Raw genomic sequence first — 19,041 nt, 5'->3', positions numbered from 1 at the left:
ACGCTGTTGCATTCTCTGGGGTCATATGTTGGTATCCCTTCACTGGTCTTGCCAAACTGTCTGTATCCAGCTAGGAGACCTGGGGATGAGGAGGTACCCAGGATGGGTGATTTTCAACAGAGACTTCAGTGAACATTGATTGTACTACAGACAGATGGGTGGGGAACATAATGAGTTATAACTGCTTTGAAAATAGTGTCTTTTGAGAATAATAGCATATGGAAAACCTACAGTGAAAATTTCAGTTCTGTAGTAACAAATGTAAAAAAAACCTGTCTGTTATGGTTTCCCACCTCCCCGAACCTCATACAATCATAGGTGGACGTTTTGGGAAGTGATTAGATCATAGGGCATGATACTTATCAGTGGATAACTCTACAGATGAGTTTATAGCTGAATGTGATATTGAGAGAGGATGCCTGGTCAGAGGTGGTGGGTCACAGGTTGTGACCTGAATGTATCTACCTTTCTTTTCCTCTGAGCTGTCTGCTTCCTGCTGCCTTGGGTTGAGCAACTCTATACTGCTATGCCTCCCTCCTTGGAGCCAACCAACTGTAGATTGAAACATCTATAAACTGTAAGCCAAAATAAACTTTTCTCTTAATGATAAAGTTATAGGTATTGGGTTATTGCCTCGGCAGTGAGAAAGCAGTGCAAACACTACATATGCACATACAATCTTGAATGTATAGCTTGCAAACATTGCATCTTTAAGTTTATGGGAATACATGAAAAAATACCCAATTATAATTGGGTCATAAATACTTGCTTTAAACACAATAAGGGATACAAAACATAAAAGATCCAGTCTTTGAAAATGGAGTTCTCTGCCTTGTACAGACCTACATCATAAAGACCCGTTGCATTTGCATAAGGATATGACATTTGTAGATTACATAGGTTGTCCCTGCACATGTAGCCTGTGTGCATACACTTGTGACTCTTGCTTGGTTGGGCAGCTGCACATGTTACAGTATAATTAAAATTTCCATTTTTCTCAGAGTTTTTTTTTTATTTTTTTATTTTTTATTTTTGTATTTCAGGGATGGGTCTACAGGGTGTTCAGGGTCTCACTACTAGATGGGATTCTTGATTCTTCTGTTTATAGCTGCCCAAGTGCTGAGATTACAGGTGCACACCACCATGCCCAGTCTCAATTCCAGTCTCAGCCTGCCCTGGGGTCAGGGCCGGCATGGCAGGCCCAGGGATTGAGTCCCTGGCCCCTGTGCCTGCTTGCAGGCACTTTAATCCGCTGAGCTATTTGGCTGGCCCTTAAGTAGAGTTTGTATGTTATTCTTAATAGTCTAAAATACATTTGACAGTAGGTTAAAAAAAAATGTGTTTTTAAAAATATTTTCCAGACATACTCCGGGAACTCTGTTACCTGGAAAAAGTACCAGTATATCTAGCTACATGAAGATACTGGTGTGGTAATCAATGTCTACAATTTGATTTTTAATGACTGTAATAAAGATTATTAGTAGTCATGATTAATCATAAGCATTTTCTCATGAACTTTTCCTGACTCTAGCCCATGAAATGTTTTCTGCTGATGATCCTAGGCTTAATGACTTAACTCAGAGTGAGAAAACAGGAATCCTTCATATCACCTACCCAAGAATTTTCTTACTCCAGAAGAGTATCTTGCTCCTGTTGGTCACAGGCAAGGAGCTTTGAACTGATGTGTAAGATGTCTCAGTTCTTGACCAAACTCTGTGACTGTATGCCCTAAATATGTTGATTGGTGAAGTAAGAGGGTTGTACTGTCTTATCAGTGGTTTCATGCTTCTCTTCAACCCCCCCCCCCCGCCCCCCAGTGGAATTTACAACTTGCTAGCAGGTGCTATGTACATGGCTGAGCCGCATACCCAGCTCAAGCTTCTTAGGTTAAGGCACAGTCCTCTTCAAGGTGGGCCTCACATCTGATGGGGTGGGCACATGTTGCAAGTTTTCCAATTCCATTAACTCAGAAAAGTGCTACTCAGGATTAGTTTTCTTGGGAATTGAACTCAGGACCTTGCATTTGCTAGACAGGCACTGTGCTGTTAAGCTATATCCCTGGCCCTCCTTACATTTCATTTTATTTATTTAGGACAGTGTTTTTTTTTTTTTGTTTTGTTTTGTTTTTTTGCGGAACCGGGGATTGCGCTTATTCCTTCCACTAAGCCACCTTCCCAGCCCTATTTCTTTAGGACAGGATGTACAGGGTCTCACTGCTAGCCAAGTGCTGGGATTACACTAACATTTCTTTTAAAGATTACATATTTTTAGAGGAATAGTTGCATTTTTCTCCCACACCTCAAAATGCCCAAATTTAGTCACTATAATTGAAATACGAACAGGACAGTTAACAGGCTGCATTTGCCACAGTGCGATGAGACGCTGTCGTCGGGGGCCCTCCATCTTGATTCTCCAGCGAGGTTGCCTGCGGCTCCCTGAATTTGCCCTCTGCTGCTGAGATGCTCCTCTGAACTCGCAGAGGCGGAAAGCCATCCTTGCAGCAAAACCTGGGTGTGCATGCGCTGTCCGCCGCGGCTCAAGAGCGGCACCACGCGCGGCTACCGCGTGGCCCGGCGAGCTGGGACGACCGAGCCAGCGGCTGTGCGCAGGCGCTACCAAAGGCGCCCAGTGTGTGTGTTGGGGGGTGGGGTTAACCCGGAAGTGTTCCTGCGCGGTCCTTCCGGTCTTCTTCAGCGGGCTTTGGCTGCGGAGGTACCATTGCCTCTCAGGTTTGTGGCCGACCTCTCCGGAGCGGGCCCGCTGCGCCGGGCACAGTGAAGTCGAAAGGAGATGGTGGGTCGGAACAGCGCCATCGCCGCCGGCGTGTGCGGGGCCCTCTTCATCGGGTACTGCATTTACTTCGACCGCAAGCGGCGAAGTGATCCCAACTTCAAGAACAGGCTTCGAGAACGTGAGTGGAGCCGCGCCTCACTTCGGCGGTTGCTTTGCGTGTAGCTGGGGAAGACATGGCGCCGCCGCGCGGCTCAGGGGCCTGGCCCTGCACACCCGGTCCCTCCATCTTGAAGAAGGGTCGGCCCCATTTTGTGTTTCCCTCGCCTGATGTGTAGATTCTTCTGACTCCTGTTACTGCGCTAGGGCGTGGGGGTGGCGGGGTGCGATCGCGGAGGCAGTCCTAGAGAATTGAACCTAGGGCCTGAGCGCTGAACTACATCCTCTTCCTTTTTATTTCGTATTTTCAGAGTCTCGCTAACTTGTTCGGGCTGGACTCGAACGTGAGAGCCTTCTGCCTCAGGTTCTCAAAATGCTAGAATTACAGACCGTGCCACCACGCCTAAATGGTCTGCTTTTGCGAAATTCGCCTTTTAAAGTCTCTGTTCTTAATCCAGAGAAATCGGGCTTTTTGTGTGTGACCGACGTTAACCTGACCCTAAATCTGTAAATCTAGTTCCCTATAGATGATGCATTCTTAAACCCTCTTGGCAGCTTCGGTCACGTGCTTCCAAGATATGAGTGAATGCTAGAGAAATTGCGGGGGAGTCCAAGGGCTGCGCTTGTCTTGTGGCTTCAGTCTTATTTCAGACCTGCGACATCTTTTAAAAAGAGGTGTTTACCAGAGGGAGATTTTGACCCAAGAAACAATCGTGAGCCGCGTTGAATTTTGAGGTTATCTTAATTTGCAACAGGAATAAAAGTAAATTTGTTGGAATAACGTATTTTTATAAGCCAAGAAAGTACTGCACCTTGATTATTATTTAGTTAAGGTATAATCCCTATAATCACAAACGTTCCACAGCCACGTGTAGTCTAGCAAGTGGGGAACACATGCGCTATACAAGTTCTAGCCTTGTTGGAAAGAACGATATATTGGAGTCAGACCTTGGGTTTCTAGATCTCAGTCACTGATAGCTGCATGGCCTTGGGCTTTCTGAATCTTAAATTTGTTTAATTATTTGCGATACTGGGGATTAAACCAGGGCCTTTGAGCTGAACTACAACCCAAACCTTTTTTACGTTTTTAAACTTGGGAGACAGGGTGTTGCTAATAAATTGCCCAGACTGAGATCAAATCTGCAGTCATTCTGCAGCAACCACCCAGGGTGCTGGGCTTACAGGCACATGCCACCACCGTGCGTGAATCCAATTGTAACTGTAAAAGTCAGATAATGCACATCATATTTCAGACATAAAGGTTTTCCACTGAATACTGGCTGTTCAAATGTAACTGTTGGAACATACTGTAGTTTCAAAAATGGATGCAGAGCTCTAAGAGTGGATTCATTTTTGTGAAAACTTTGAGCAACTGATTTTTGGCTAAATAAATCACAGTTACTATTTTAGACAAACTGAGGAATGTTATTTTTGAATTTTTTTTCTTTTGCATTTTTAGGACAGGGTGTTCAGGGTCTCACTGCATAGATCTGACTTGGAGTGATCCTCCTGTTTACAGCCTCCCAGGTGCTGGGATTACAGGCCCTTGCCACCAAGCCCAGTGTCAATCACTGGGCGCCCCAGGGGTGGGGCCTGCATGGCAGGCCCTGGGATGTAACCCCTGGCCCCTGGTCTGCTTAAGCAGGCACTTTAATCCTTGGACCTATTTGGCCAACCCTCAAACCAATCCAGATGGTCAATTTTTTATTTTTTATTCATTTATTTATATATTTTTGTGGTACCAGGGATTGAACTCAGGACCCTGCACTTGCCAGGCAGGTGCTTATTCTACTGAGCTATCTCCCTGGCCCCTTTTCCGTATTTTTAATCAAAGAAATTTTTTGGCTTTAGAAGAAGCTAAGGATTTAAGTGAATTACTGTCTATACCAGTATCTTTTTTTTTTTTTTGTTGCTCGAATGCCTTCAGGGCACTTTTGGCCAGCGGGAGAGGTGTGAGGTTCGAACTCCAGCAACCTGAGGCTGACAGCTTTGTGGAAGCAGCCACTTAAAGGCCTGAGCTAGGGCCAGGCCCCCCCCCCCCAGTATCTTTAAACAGTTTCAAGCATTACTTTTCCATTTTTGTAAAATGACTTGTGGTACTGTCCCTTACATGTACTAACTGATGAATGCTAGCTTTCTATAAATAAAAATTTGAAATATTTGCTAGCAAGTAAAATTATTCAGATTAATTTTGGAGTTCTTAAATATAATTTTGTAAGTGGCAGAATTTGAATATCAAGCTTATGAGAATTAGTTTTGCTTCATTTCTTTTAATTTTGAATTTTTCTAAGTGAATTTCCAATACAATATTTGCCACAAAAATAAAAAGGATTCTCGAATTAGTCATTTTGTTTGTTGGCTTTCTTGGTGTTTTTTTTTTTTTTTTTTTATGCAGACGTTAAAAATGAGGTTTGAGGTTAGGTCTGGGGTCTTAATTTTTTAGACCTTTTATTTTGCATTATTAGAATTTTTGTGTGCTAAATGTTGAACAAAGGGTCTCAAGCACATGAAACATTGCGCTCTACCACCACTACATCTCCATCCTCTTTTTAATATTTGAGAATGTCACTTATTGATCCAGTCTGACCTTTAAACTTGAGATCCTCTTTCCTCAGCCTTCCCTGTTGTTCAGAGTATAGGCATGTGACACCATGTTCTGCTTCCCAGCCCTTTAAAAACTTTCACTGTTTTTCATGCTGCCCTCAAACTTGTGGTCCTGCTGCCTCCACTTCTGAATATTTATGATTACAGGCGTGTGCTACTGTGCCCTGGCTGCAGTTCTTCCCCACCCCTTCCCTCCCCTTCTCTCCTTCTTCTCTATTTAGGACAGGGTCTACAAAGTCTACAGGGTTCACTACATTGATTGGACTTGTAGTGATTCTCCTGTTTTCAGCCTCACAAGTGCTGGGATTACAGATGGGCGCCCCCATGCCCAGTCTCTATCACCATCTCAACGCGCCTGGAGGGAGGGCTCACATGGCAAGCTGGGGATTGAACCTGGCTTCTGTGTTCTGCCTAAGCAGGGGTTTTAGAATGCTGGGTTATCACGCCGGGCTTTTTTTTTTTTTTTTTTTTTTTTTTTAAGACAAGGTATTGATCCTTAGCCCAGGCTGGCCTGGAACTTGCAGTGATCAGTGGTGCTCTTGCCTCAGCCTCCTGAGTGCTGGCATTATAGGGGTATGCCACAACTCCTGTTCCTATTAATACTCTTAAAAGAATAATTTATATTAAATCTGTTTTGTTCTGTCTCACTATGTAGTTCGGGCTAGACTTGAATTTACCATGTAGCCTAGGCTGGCTTTGAACTCACTCCTACTAATCACTGGGTTCTGGGATCACAGGCATGTATCACCACACCCAACTTACTCTTGTATATAGTTTTTTCTCTTAATGTATTTAGTATAAGGTCTACAGGGTCTTACTACACAGATCGGACTTGTAGTGATCCTTCCTGTTTTCAGCCTCCCAAGTGTTGGGATTACAGGCATGCCACCACGCCCAGTCTCAATGGCCATCTCAGAGATGGCCAGCAGGGCAGGCCAGGGACAGGCGCTTTAATCCACTGAGCTATCTGACCGGTCCCCAATTTATTTTAAATCATTAAGTAAAATTTAAGCTCAGTCTAGTGGTACATGCCTGTTCCAGCACTTGGGGAGGTTAACCTAGAAGGATGGCACATTTATGTCAAGCCTAAATTACAGAAAAGACCTGTGGGGGTGGGAAGGCATGCTGAGATTTAACTTCCAAGTCAGTGCCACTTACAGAGATGTTTTATTTATATAATACTGTATAAAATAATACAGCATTTGACAAGTGTCTTATTAAAATGAGTATATTTTGAATGATGTAAACTTGAGATGTGTTTTAACTGATGATTTCCTTTTTTTTTTTTTAGAAGGATTTTTTTTTGCAGGGGACTAGTTCTAGCTGTCTTAAGGGTGGGTGTGGTGCGTCTTCTTGTGGGCCTGGGGTTTGAACTATGGTCCCATGCATATGACTGCATTTGCCCAAGCAGCGCTTTAAACAGCTAAGCTTTGGGCAAGTCCCCTTTTTTTTAGACATACAGTTTTAAATGTTAGGTTTACATGATAGCATTGGGGGCTAATGTCAGCAAATGTTGAGCAAGGACCTAATTTTGCTGGTTGAATGTGTAGCTCTTGTTTTTTGGGGTTTTTTTTAAAGGAATAAATTTATTCCTTTATCATTGAAATGCTGCTATTGTGTTATAAAAAGAAAGTTGGAATATTAATCTTTTCAGTACTGGAAATTGAACCCAGGATGTTCCCACTAGGCTACATTCATAGCCCTTTTCTAATTTCTTATTTTGAGACAGGGTCTAAATTGCTCAAGTTTTGCTCAAATTTGGGATCTTTCTTTATCAGCCTCACAGAATGCTGCCATTGCAGGTGGGAACCAGCTCAAAATTTTAATCTTTTTACTAAAAATGAAAAGCAGCTAAGGAAGCTTAAACTTTGATGAAAGTATTAGTCATAGGCATTTAATAATTACATTGTTTTTCCCTACTCTTAAGAGTTTGGATTGTGATGAAATTTAAGTTTCACTGTACTGAGCTATTTTTCCCTAAATTCTGGCTGAGCATATTTTTCATTGTTCCACAGATTTGCCACCATGTTTCTGAAGGTATTTTTTACTTCGATGAGTGTGTATTTCACTGAGGACCTGGCTCTGAAGTTCTACTGGCTATGAGTAGCCACTTAATCATTTACTAGTTTTAACGTTGGTAAATGTTCTCACCAATAAAATGGAGGTGACAATACCTGTTTTAGAGTTATTGTGAGAGGGGCCGGGGAGATGGCTCAGTGCAATAAGTGCTTCCCTGGCAAGCACGAGGGCCTGAGTTCAATCCCAGGTTCTGCAACAAAAAAAAAAAAAAAAAAAAAAAATGTCCCTTCCGTTGTACTCAGACACACAGCACAGGGACGGGCTGGACATTAGAGTTATTGTGAGAAATAAGCAAAATAGAAGTGTCTGTGTTGTGTCTGAAACCTGAGTGCTTAATATTTGAATGTTTCTTATGTTCATGTCCAGTTTTCATGAAGTCTTACAGTGTTCCTATTGCACTACAAGCTTCAGTCTGTACTGTGCTGTTTAGTAGTTAGGTAATCCCGCTCAGTATTTTCAGCCTAAAAAGAGCCAAGCCCTTAACTCAACGGTGGAATTGTGTGTTTCTCCAGTTAGTCACACAGATGAACATTTTAGGTTAAGGTAGCTGGCCTTCTTCAAAGGAATTTATAAGGTCAACTTTAATCTATATTTATTTTTCTGTTGAAAGTCTTTGTATTTAAATCTTAAATTGGCAGAGATTTGGGATATTGTGGGGGACAGGGACTAGGTTTACTAATTAACCATCTGTCTAGATTAGACAAACTGGTCACTTTTTAGTCATAGGTAGTTGGAGGATTTGTAGATTTATTTCTTGCAGCAATACTATGGGTTAAGATACAGGCCTTATCAGTAGAGTGTTAAAAGACATTTATAGATTTGTCTAAGGTTACCTAGCTAATAAATAGACCCTTAGGTTTTTTTAGTTCTACCACACAGTTGTCATGCCATTGTAGCTTTTTAGTTATTACTTTCCTAGGTTTTTAGTGCAAATCCTTATCTGAGGGAACTGACTCATTCCAGTTGTTTTTGCGGCACATGTTAAAAATGAAAGACCTTTAAAAAATACATCTACAGTTTTAGCTTACTGAGTCCTCATAAAACTCCTATGAAATAGATACTGTTGTTAGAGACCTGCTTTATAGAAAAAGTGAGGTATAGGTTACTTTAGGTGGAAGAGGCAGGATCCACATGAGGACATTTAGGCTCAAAGCCTATGTGTACTTGTGTGTCAACACCTTCTTATCACACCTGATAGTATTGCTTGATGTCATATCAAAACTTACATACAACCCAGATTGTGGATTTGTTTCTTTCCCTTTGGTGGTACTGTGCCTCAGTTACCCAGAGCTCTTGCACTGAGGTCTATGGCATCATTGCTCAGCTGACAGCAGCTTCCCCCCATACACACACTAGGGATTGAATCCAGGGAGCATTGAGCTGTATCCCAAGCCTTAAAAGTGACAGGGTCTCTCCATTGTTGCCCAGGCTGGCCTGGAATATGTAATCCTCCAGTCTTAACCTTTTGAATCTCTGGGATTACAGGTATGTGTCACCATACCTGGCTCCTCTTTGTATTTTTTTCACATGCCTTAATTCTGTATTTTTAGAAAATTTTATTAAATACTGTTACCTTTTTTATTTAAATTTGCTAGTTTCAAACAGTTAATAATCTCAGTTTAGTAATAAAGCTCTCTAATAGCAGTAACCTAATTCTTTGCCTATTACACATCCTGTATGGGTTAGATATGGGCTTTGCACTGTGGAGGTTCATTTGTTAGAGCTGTCTGCATCCTGTGAATTGCTGAACCTGTTGACCCAGAAGAATTTTTAAGGTCCTGCCCAGAAATGTCACATTACCAATAACTTATGACTACAAATCTTGTGTAACCTTGACAGCGTCCAGGGAAAGCCTGAAAGGGCCCCAGTTGTAGAGTTGGGAATATTTTGTAAATGAAAATGACACCCACAGTATTTAGACTGTTTCTTGATTCTTGTTTTGATAATGGCAGAATACGAATATTATCTTACATTTCTTGTAGGAAGAAAGAAACAGAAGCTTGCCAAGGAGAGAGCTGGACTTTCTAAGGTAATACATTAAGTTTGCTTTTTGTTTGGATTGTGTTATCTAAGAAGGTACTACTTTAGATGTATATTTTCAGATAGTTAGATTGACATTGACTTTCTATTTTAAATTACTGAAAATGATCCAGTCCTTCAGTATTTTCCCATTATTGGCAGTAGCAACAAAGAATATATTGTACAAACAGTAGAGGCAGTAAAATGATCTCCCAAAAACATTTATTATAAAAATTTGAAATATTTTTACTCAGCTGCTTCAAATGATAGAATGTAACATATTGATTTAGTTTTCCTTGTTCCACCTCCTTTCAAAGAACCACATACTACTCATTTCCAACTGATCAAAATTATTCATACCTGTCTAATCCAAATTTTACCTTATGGTGCATAAATCTTATTATTCATTTTTTGCTTTTTTAGGTCCTGTGTTCATTGTTATTTAAAATGACTTCATAGGGTTACCTACTAGACAAAAAATGTTCTGTGACATATGTAAGTAAATAAGACAATTGTGCATGCTACTTTTCCTCCTACTGAAATTGGTTCTGTTTGGATTTCAGAGCATGGGTTCGAGACTGCATCTCTAGTGGTTCTTTTAAGTTAGGGCCAGGAAAAAATAAATAATGTTACATTTCGTTATTTTGAAACAGTTGAGCAGTGCCATAGCTAATTGACTAGATATGATAATAGTAAAGAGAAAATGGGAGAAAACTACTTTGTTCTTATATATCCAAATGGCCTGATAAATCCAAATGACCTTTTTGAGAGACAGTATGTTTATTATAACTTTTCTTTGGAAGGATATAGGAAAATGGAGACATCCATAAGCAAGGATTTGTGTTTTTCTTTTGCTAAGCTTCGAAGTGCTGAGGATTAAATCCAAAGCCTCCCATGTCTCATTGAGCTACATCCCCAGTCATTTTAGATTCAAATTTTTACTATATGGTGCGATAGTCAGTGAAAGATGCCTCTCTGTTCAGAAATCTCTTTTCACATACTAGATCATGTGTATGTAAAAATCAAAAACTAGAATTCGGGGGGAGGGGTTGTTGTTTGTTTTATTTTTTGAACCAGGGATTGAACTCATGACCTTGCACTTGCTAGGCAGGTGCTTATGCCACTGAGCTATATCCGGATGCAGCCCGAAGTCTAGGATTTTTGAAGCAGGGTCTCACTGTGCAGGTCAGGCTGGCCTCAGCAATACAGATGTGCATCACCACTCCCAGTATTTTTTTTTAAAAAAGCAAGTCATGTATTTGTTGGCTTCATATAATCATTTCGTCTGGTGGTGTGTAACAAAGTACATAATAGTAAAGCTGCTAATAGTAACAAAAACTAGAAATAGCAGAGATGAGTATGCAGTTCATATTACTTGATATGTTAACCTTTTTTCAATGCATATAATCTAAATGAAATGTTAAAGAGAATAAATTCTAATTACTTAAAAATCTACAAAGTGGCACAAAATAAAAGTGCAGCTAGATATAGTGGCACATGCCTGTAATCCCAAAATTTGAGGGAGGATGATTGTGAATTCAAGTCTAGTCCTGGGCTAGTTTAAGACTGCCTTGGACATAAAATGAGACCATGTTTGAAAACAAAAAGAAGAAAGTATATGTGTAATATAGATATTTGTACCCTTCATTTTCTACTTATATTTCATTCAAACTTTCAAAGAACTGTTCAGGTAAGACCAGTTTGATCGATTTAATGTTTTTCTTTCATTTTAAAGTAGTTATTAAACTTACAGGTGGTGTTGAAGAGTAAATTTATTCACATGTTAAAGTGATCTATTCAATAAAGTGAAATTTTTTTGATTTTTTTCTATCTACTTATTGTTCTGCAGTAATTTTTCATAATAATTTTTAAATACTCTGTTTCTAAACAGTTACCTGACCTTAAAGATGCTGAAGCTGTTCAGAAATTTTTCCTTGAAGAAATACAGCTTGGTGAAGAGTTACTGGCTCAAGGTAATAGTCATTACAACTAGATAGAGTTCTTCACAGCAATACATGTTTGTGATACTGTAAGAAGGGAATTTTCTTTTATAGCCTGCCCTTTTAAGAATGAATATTCTAAACATATCAAAGCAGGGTTTTAGACAGTGATGTATGGATTATTTTATATAGGACTGGCTCTAAAAATAGTCCTTATGGATTTTTATTTTCCATCATGTATTTTAAGTTAGTTATAGGTTTATTTTCTCTATTGTCATCATTATTATCTCCATCATATAGATGATGTATTGAGTAGTTTTTACAAATGAAGATACTCTTAGTTTAGGATATATAGTTGTAGTATAATAGAAATAATAAATGAAGGAATAAGAAGACTGTATTCCTGAAGTCTGTCATCTAATCTTCAGGGTTTTTCCAGTGTTTATAAGAAGGAATGGCTAATATAAGTCCCAGAGAAAGTTAATTTACCTAATCATGGTCACATGGTGAGTTCACAGCACTTCATATCAGAATCAGCCAGTTACCAGATTTAAGCCTTTTCATTTGTTTTTGACTTATTTATTCTATCAGTAGTATTAATGGAGGGTTTTTTGTTTTTGTTATGTTTAAGGGTCTTAATCGGTATTTAGTTGCAGTTGTAGAATTTAGTAATACTTCATTCCATAAAATAGAATGTGTCACCAAGAAGTTTTTGTTTTTAATGATTCCTATTGAAATTAATCAAAGTGACATCTGAGAAACTATATATTTTTTTTTAGTTTTTTGAGACAATATGTTGCCAAAGGTGAGTCAGGCCTTGAACTCACTATGTGGCCCAGGCTGGTCAAAAACTTGTGGTGTTGTGGTGATTTTTGTGCCTCAGCTTCTCAAGTGCTCAGAATACCACACCCAGCTATAAATCCTTTTAAGAGTTGCTATCATTAAAAAATGATACCAAAGCCGGACATGGTGATGCATACCTGTAATCCCAACACTTGCAAGACCAGGGCAGGAGGATCACTGTGAGTTCGAGACCAGCCTGAGCTATGAAGTGAGCTCCAGGCTGGCCTGAACTGCATAGGGAAACCCTATCTCAAAAAGATTTAAAAAAAAAAAAATCATCAAGAAGGGGATTCAAAAAAATAGAAAATGCCTAGTTTATGACTAGATTGAAACAGGATTGAGCTACACAATGTGGGGCATTTGTTTTCTTTTTTTTTTTTCTTTTATTTTTTATTTGATCCACTATACAGTTCAGATTCATAGTGATCCTCCTGTCTCAGCCTCCCCAGCTCTGGGATTACAGGCATGTGCCACTGCACCTGGTTCCAGGGCTGGCATGGTGTGTTGTACCAGGGATCAAATTTGGGTCCTTGTGCTTGTCAGGCAGGCACTTAGACCACTGAGCTCTCTCCCCAGTTTATGCATGTTATTTCTTTTATGGGAAGATTTTAACCATTTAATATGATCCCATTGATTTGAAACCACTGGAGGTACATATGTGACTGTCCCATGTAATCTGGTGGGACAGTCACTCAGTAGCAACACATAAGAATTAAGGTTACATTATGAATGTGCTAGAGTGGTGGTGGCCTACTTTATTTTTTGTCATGTTTCCCCTTTCCTAAAAAATAATTTAACATGGTTACAGTTTGCTCTATTAAATTCACCTAAAGAGTCACAAAAGATAAAAATGAATAGAAAGGCTGATCAGAATATCTTTTTAAGTGCAGAACAATACAAAATAAAGATCAGGGAATACTTCTATGTATATTATAGGCTGCCTACTTTATTTTTCCCTAGTGATTAGAGAGAGGTGATCCAGGCCTTGGGGAGAGTGAGGAGAGCATACCTTTCATGCTAAATCACTGCTTAATCCTGAATGGTACTGACTGCTGGGTTTTGTCTTCATGGTATGGTTTCAGTTCTGTTAAGAGGTAATAATAGGTTCTACCTGTGATCTACCTCCTTAGCAGAAGTTGTAGCAATATTCTCTTGGCACAGAAAGGGAGCAGAAGCTGACAAATCAACTGAAATTGAGGTTGTGGCAATGTGTCCTAGCTAATTCTTCAGCATTTTGGGTCCTAAGAAAATGTAATTGAAAGTTCTCATTCATAAGGACAGGCCTTTATGTTGTCTGTTTACAAGCAGGTGCTGACTGGATCAGCCAATCTCGCACGTACAAATTGCATGAACTGACAGCTGGGTTAGTGCACAGCCCTGAGTAGGTTTTATGAAGATGGACATTATTATATATCATTTTTGTACTGAGGAATGGATTTGAGTGAGTAGATAAAAATGATGGCAGCATACAACCAGGTGACACTGGTCAACACAATAGGAGGTGTACTGAAGAACTCTTCATAGATGGGACAGCCATAATCCCACATTGATTCAGCTGTTTCTGATCATGGTTGTGAGGATTTAGAAACCTTTACTCTTATAGTACTCAAACATAGGATTAAAGTTTCTGTGTTTCCACAGCAGCAGGCAGTGGTAGAACAAGAAACACCATCACATATCAGATTTAGGACCCCCAGAAGAAACAGCAGGAGTGGCAGTTGTGAGAGCTGTGCAAGGTTATATACAGGGAGCTTGATGGTGGTTATTCTCCAGGACATTTACCCCTTCAAGTTCATCAGGATAGTAGGATGTGCAATCCAGTCTGTAAGAGGAAGAAAAGTTAAGTTAGTGGCTATGGTCTAAAATTTCTTTGGGGCCAGGGAGATGGCTCAGTGGAATAAGCACTTCCCTGGCAAGCGCAAGGGCCTGAGTTCAATCCCTGGTTCTCCCAAAATTAAAAAAAATTTCTTTGAAGTCACAGTTGTCCTTGTTAAAGAACAAACAAAAACCCCACCAGATTCAGAATACAACAGTTTGTAGTACCCCTGATTTGTTTTTTATTACTTGGGCCTTCCTGAATCATTGACTGTTTGTTTCAAATCTGAATCTGGTCAACATTTGTGCTGTTTGGTTAGGGAGGATATTTAAAGGCAAAACTTAAAAAGCATTGCTTAACATTTGATTTAGTAACTGCAAGCTCATTTTGTTTCCTATTTTTGAAGTAGTGGGAATTGAATCCAGTGCCTGAATACTGTCCTTGGCCCTTTTTTATTTTAAGGTAGATTGTTGCTGAGTCATTAAATTATGTGAACTGGGCTTGAATTTTCTATCTTGCCTTAGCCAGCTGGCTTGCTAGGATTATAGTTGTGTGTCAGCACAGCCTGTGAATCATGAAATTTTGTTTAGTAAATAAAAGCTTAGTTTATAAGTGATCTTAATATATCAAGAACCATGAGAGGTCTGAGATTTTTAACTTAAATGCTCACAGGTTACTCTGCCCCAGTTTTACAGATGCTAGCAGAAGATACAATACTCTTGGTTTAGAGACAATGGAGTGATTTGTAATAGTAGTAGCCAGGATACTGATTTACACTTAGTTCTGTGTGTATGTCTGTGTGTGAGACATGGTCTCCCTATGCAGTTCACGCTGGCCTTGAGCTCATTCTGTAGCCCATGCTGGTCTTGAACTTGAAAAGATCCTCCCAAGTGCAGGGATTGCAGGCATATACCACCACTCCTGGCTCTACACTTATTTTTTGTAGGTAGATTGAAGAGGTAATAGAAGAGTCATGAATTTAGGGAACCTGACTCATAAGGGACAGTGAGTTTGTCCATTACCCTAAACATAGATGTTGTTATACTCGACAGTGTACAAACTACCTTTAATTGAGAGGAAGACCCTGAATACACCAAAGATGGGCACTGTTCAGATATCTTTGAAAGGCTAATTTGGAGCAAAGGTGATAAAAGCCACTGTTGAGGTGGAATCACTCACGTTCAGGCTGGTATGGCCATAGATAGGGCTACTGTTCAGCAAACCAGAGATAAAAGGACACAGTGGACCAAGAGGTTTGTTTGTTTGTTTATGGTACTTTGAAACAGATTCTTCAGGGAAGACCTGTATACAGTAATTAATTTGAAACTGTAGTAGCATAAAGTTCTGCTCAGAGAATTTAAAACAGTTCTTTGGATTTCTGCTTAGAATTTACTAAGGACAGTGACCACATGACACATACTTAATATTTATTGAATTAAATGAACCTTCAAAAACTAAATCTTCGAGAATTGTGTGTGTATAGAGGCAATCATTGTTTTAACATTCTGTCATACTTCTATTGTATGTTCTCTTTTTTTATTTTTAGTGTCACTTTAAAATTTTCTTTTATTTCCATGGACTAACGTTCAGCAGGTAGAGAGGATTGATTGATTGATTGATTGATTGGCTGATTGGCTTTTGGAACCAGAAATGAAATTCAGGATCTTGTGCTTGCCAGGGAGGTGCTGTGCCACTGAGCTATATCCCCAGCAATTAAAATTTAGTGAAACTTGGTCTCGTTTTTTTCAACCTCAGCTTCTAGTCTTCTGTCCTGATGTTTCAGGAATATTTTAGTTGTGTAAACAATAGGTACTTGGGTATTTCAGCATCTTAATTTCCCTCTTCTGTGTGTATATTGGAGATATTTCCAAATTAGTGCATATAATATGATGGATTCTTAATAGTTTCATAATATGTCCAGGTTTACTCACATAGTTTTTGTCAGCGTCACTAGGACGCAGTAACAAGATTCATTTTTTATGACAGTTACAGCTTTTCAGATTACATGTAATTTTATGTAAATTTTGCAGGTGAATATGAGAAGGGTGTGGACCATCTGACAAATGCAATTGCTGTATGTGGACAGCCACAGCAGTTGCTGCAGGTGTTACAGCAAACTCTTCCACCACCGGTGTTCCAGATGCTTCTCACTAAGCTCCCAACAATCAGTCAGGTAAGGAATTGGAATATGATGAATTCAAAGTGAGTAGTAGGACCTAAAAATTGAATGTTTAGGGACAGTTATATATGAGGCTAGTGAACATAAAATGCTTAATAGACCAGTGCCTGAAAATTCCCATTAATGATATAACATCTAAATAACTGGATATAGACAGGGCATGGTGGCACATGCCTATAATTCCAAGACTCAGGAGGCTGAGGCAGGAGGATCACTAAGTTTCAGGCCAGCCTGAGCTATACAGTGAGTTTAAGGCCAGTTTGATCTATATAACAAGACTGTCTTCAAGAAATAAACAACAACAGAAAATCTAAGCGTTTTAAGTCTTAGTGATTGTGTTCTAGTGGTGACTCAAGAATGTGGATTTTTTTTTTTTTTTTTTTTTGCGGTACCAGGGATTGAACTGAGAACCTTGTGCTTGCTAAGCAAGGTTTAGTCTACTGAGCTGTCTCCCCAGCCCAAGGATGTGTTCTTGCCTTTGTGTTCAGGTCTTTAAATTCAAGCCACTCTTTTTTTTCAGGCCACTCTTATGCTTCAAAAATTAGTTTTCTGGCTACTCTTCTGGGTCACCTTCATTAGGTGACCTGACAGGACATGGGAGCTGAGATGGCATTGATTGTACACTAGGCATAAATGAGTGTGGACTCTCAGACATTATTAAAAGTAAAGTCTGTCTCTGAGCCTGTTGAAGTGGGCTTTGAGTTTAGAGCTATGTGACTGCATTCTTAATCAAAAGTGAAAAATACCTTGTACAATATATAAAAGATTAATTTATATGTAATGTAAGAATTAACTGAATATTGTGACTCACACTTATAATCCCAGCACTGGGGAGGCTGAAGCAGGAAAATTGCAGTTTGTTTGAGGCCAGCCTGAACTATACAGCAAGACTCTGTCTCAAAAAATCCCAAAAAGTGAATTAAGTATTCTGTTGCTTTTGAGTTCTTTCAACAAGCCCCCAACCAATATGTTTTTTAGAATAGTGTGTATATTAATTTTGCAATTTTGTGCAGGTGAAAATTAGTAAAATGACGTGACAGAATCTTATGGTTAGTAACTTAATGTTTTAAACTTTTCTTTTGGTAATTCTGGGTCTCTGTATTAGACAAGCATTCTACCACTGACCCCTTTTTTAAATGTATTTTTCTTTTCTTCTTTCTTTCTTTCTTTCTTTCTTTCTTTCTTTCTTTCTTTCAGAACTGGGGATTGAACTCAGGCCCTTGTGCTTGCCATGGAAATGCTTATTCCACTGAGCCATCTCCCCAGCCCTCATTTTTTATTTGTTTAATTTTTTTATGTATTTGGCACAGGGTCTCACTGCAGCTCAGACTGGAAGTGATCCTCCTGTTTTCAGCTTCTCCAGCTCTAGGATTATAGGCGTGTATCACCACACCTGGTCTCAGTGGCTAGAGCGAGCCAGTGGCTGGGACCTGTGGTGCTGGGGCTGGAATCCCAGTCCCTGTACTTGCCTAACCATGTGCTTGGTCTGCTGAGATATCTTGCCAGCCCTGAGCCCTTTCTGCGTAACTTTTACTCGGCTAGATTGAAAAAAACGATCAGAAAATAAAAATACCAGATATGTGAGGAAAAGAGTTGAAAAGCCAGTGAATCTGAATCTCTTAAAAATTAAACTAATGTGATTCTAACCTAATCATGCCAGAGTCATTTGTTTAGTGTTTTATGCTATTTGAAGGACAGTCAAGGTTTGCTTTGTGTTTCGGTAACATAACATTGGTTCTGGGTGACGTATAAAGAGATTCATTAAAGATCTTCTATTTCTCAGTACTGCTGCAGTGGGTATTGAGTTCGCAACAATAGTGTTTTTGGGAATTTGACTTCAGGATAAAGCCTAAATTCCTTTTTATGAAAACTGCCTTTTTAAGTTTTAATTTTATTTACAGTTTCTAGAAATGTTTTGAGACTGCTAATTTTAGAATACAGTATTTCTAAACTGACATAAAACCTGTATGTGATTATAGATGCTTATGTAATTGAGGCAGAAGAATTGTAAATTTAAGGCAGGCTGGGCAACATACGAGGACTGTCTCAAGTGGGCTGGGGATGTAGCTCAGTGATAGACAGCTTGCTCCTGGATTTGATCCACAGCAGTGCAAAAAAGGAAAAAAAAATACTGTGCCATAATCCTTCAATGGCTTTGAGTCAAAAGAGGGAATGGTAGAGCATAGAACAATCATTAAAAATATTAATTGCTATTCCTAGTTTGTGTGGGAGTGATATGTGTTAAATTCTTTTTAAGTTATGTAATGATTAAGATGTAACATAATGCAGTGTTTCTTTTGTTAATTTGAATTTTTATAATGGAACTGGTAATGTGAAACATCATTTTTTAGGTAATATCAATGTATAAAGTGTTAATGTTTAAATGTCAGAAGAGATAAACTGTAGTAGATTTGAGTCTCAGACTATAAAGAGTTTTATGTTAAACTTTGAATCCTGATTAATACTTGTGATAATTTCCAAATTTAAATCTTATCTTCTTTTTTTTCCAGAGAATTGTAAGTGCTCAGAGCTTGGCTGAAGATGATGTGGAATGAAAACAAATCTCAACATAATAAAATCTCAAAAAGATTTTAAAAATTCTAAGCTCAGAAGTTGAACGACTGGGGGAATAAGGGCAAATATGCTTATTAGTGGACTGTCCTACACTGAAA

General features: G+C 39.2%; 2 protein-coding genes and 1 non-coding gene across 3 annotated transcripts in view; all 3 read left to right on the top strand.

The window, feature by feature from the left end:
• The window catches only part of Rbm34 (RNA binding motif protein 34), a 23,283-nt gene extending 20,505 nt beyond the window's left edge, over nt 1–2,778 (top strand). The window contains exon 12 of the mRNA XM_012516816.2: nt 2,480–2,778. Within this exon, the coding sequence (XP_012372270.1) occupies nt 2,480–2,778 (299 nt within the window). The remainder of the gene's footprint in view (nt 1–2,479) is intronic.
• Tomm20 (translocase of outer mitochondrial membrane 20) lies at nt 2,674–19,035 on the top strand. Its single transcript, XM_004640831.2, has 5 exons — nt 2,674–2,911; nt 9,555–9,601; nt 11,483–11,564; nt 16,221–16,363; nt 18,880–19,035. The coding sequence occupies exons 1-5, from the start codon at nt 2,791–2,793 to the stop codon at nt 18,922–18,924; spliced, it is 438 nt and encodes a 145-aa protein (XP_004640888.1). The 5' UTR covers nt 2,674–2,790; the 3' UTR covers nt 18,925–19,035.
• On the top strand, nt 3,420–3,553 carry LOC111812531. The gene has a single exon (XR_002818022.1). It is a non-coding gene; the product is annotated as a small nucleolar RNA SNORA14 (small nucleolar RNA).
• Nucleotides 19,036–19,041: the final 6 nt, after the last annotated feature.

Source organism: Octodon degus, unplaced genomic scaffold (assembly GCF_000260255.1).
Source record: "Octodon degus isolate 3935 unplaced genomic scaffold, OctDeg1.0 scaffold00127, whole genome shotgun sequence".
NCBI lineage: Eukaryota > Metazoa > Chordata > Mammalia > Rodentia > Octodontidae > Octodon > Octodon degus.
The sequence above is the reverse complement of the archived record's forward strand: the minus strand, read 5'-3'. Positions and strand labels throughout refer to the sequence as shown.

Bases quoted from the DNA above. Each gene is read 5' to 3' on its own strand.
- Tomm20 (XM_004640831.2), top strand. From the start codon at position 2,791: ATGGTGGGTCGGAACAGCGCCATCGCCGCCGGCGTGTGCGGGGCCCTC. The intron at 2,912-9,554 runs GTGAGTGGAGCC...CATTTCTTGTAG, and splicing joins CAAGAACAGGCTTCGAGAAC to GAAGAAAGAAACAGAAGCTT. The intron at 11,565-16,220 runs GTAATAGTCATT...TAAATTTTGCAG, and splicing joins TGAAGAGTTACTGGCTCAAG to GTGAATATGAGAAGGGTGTG.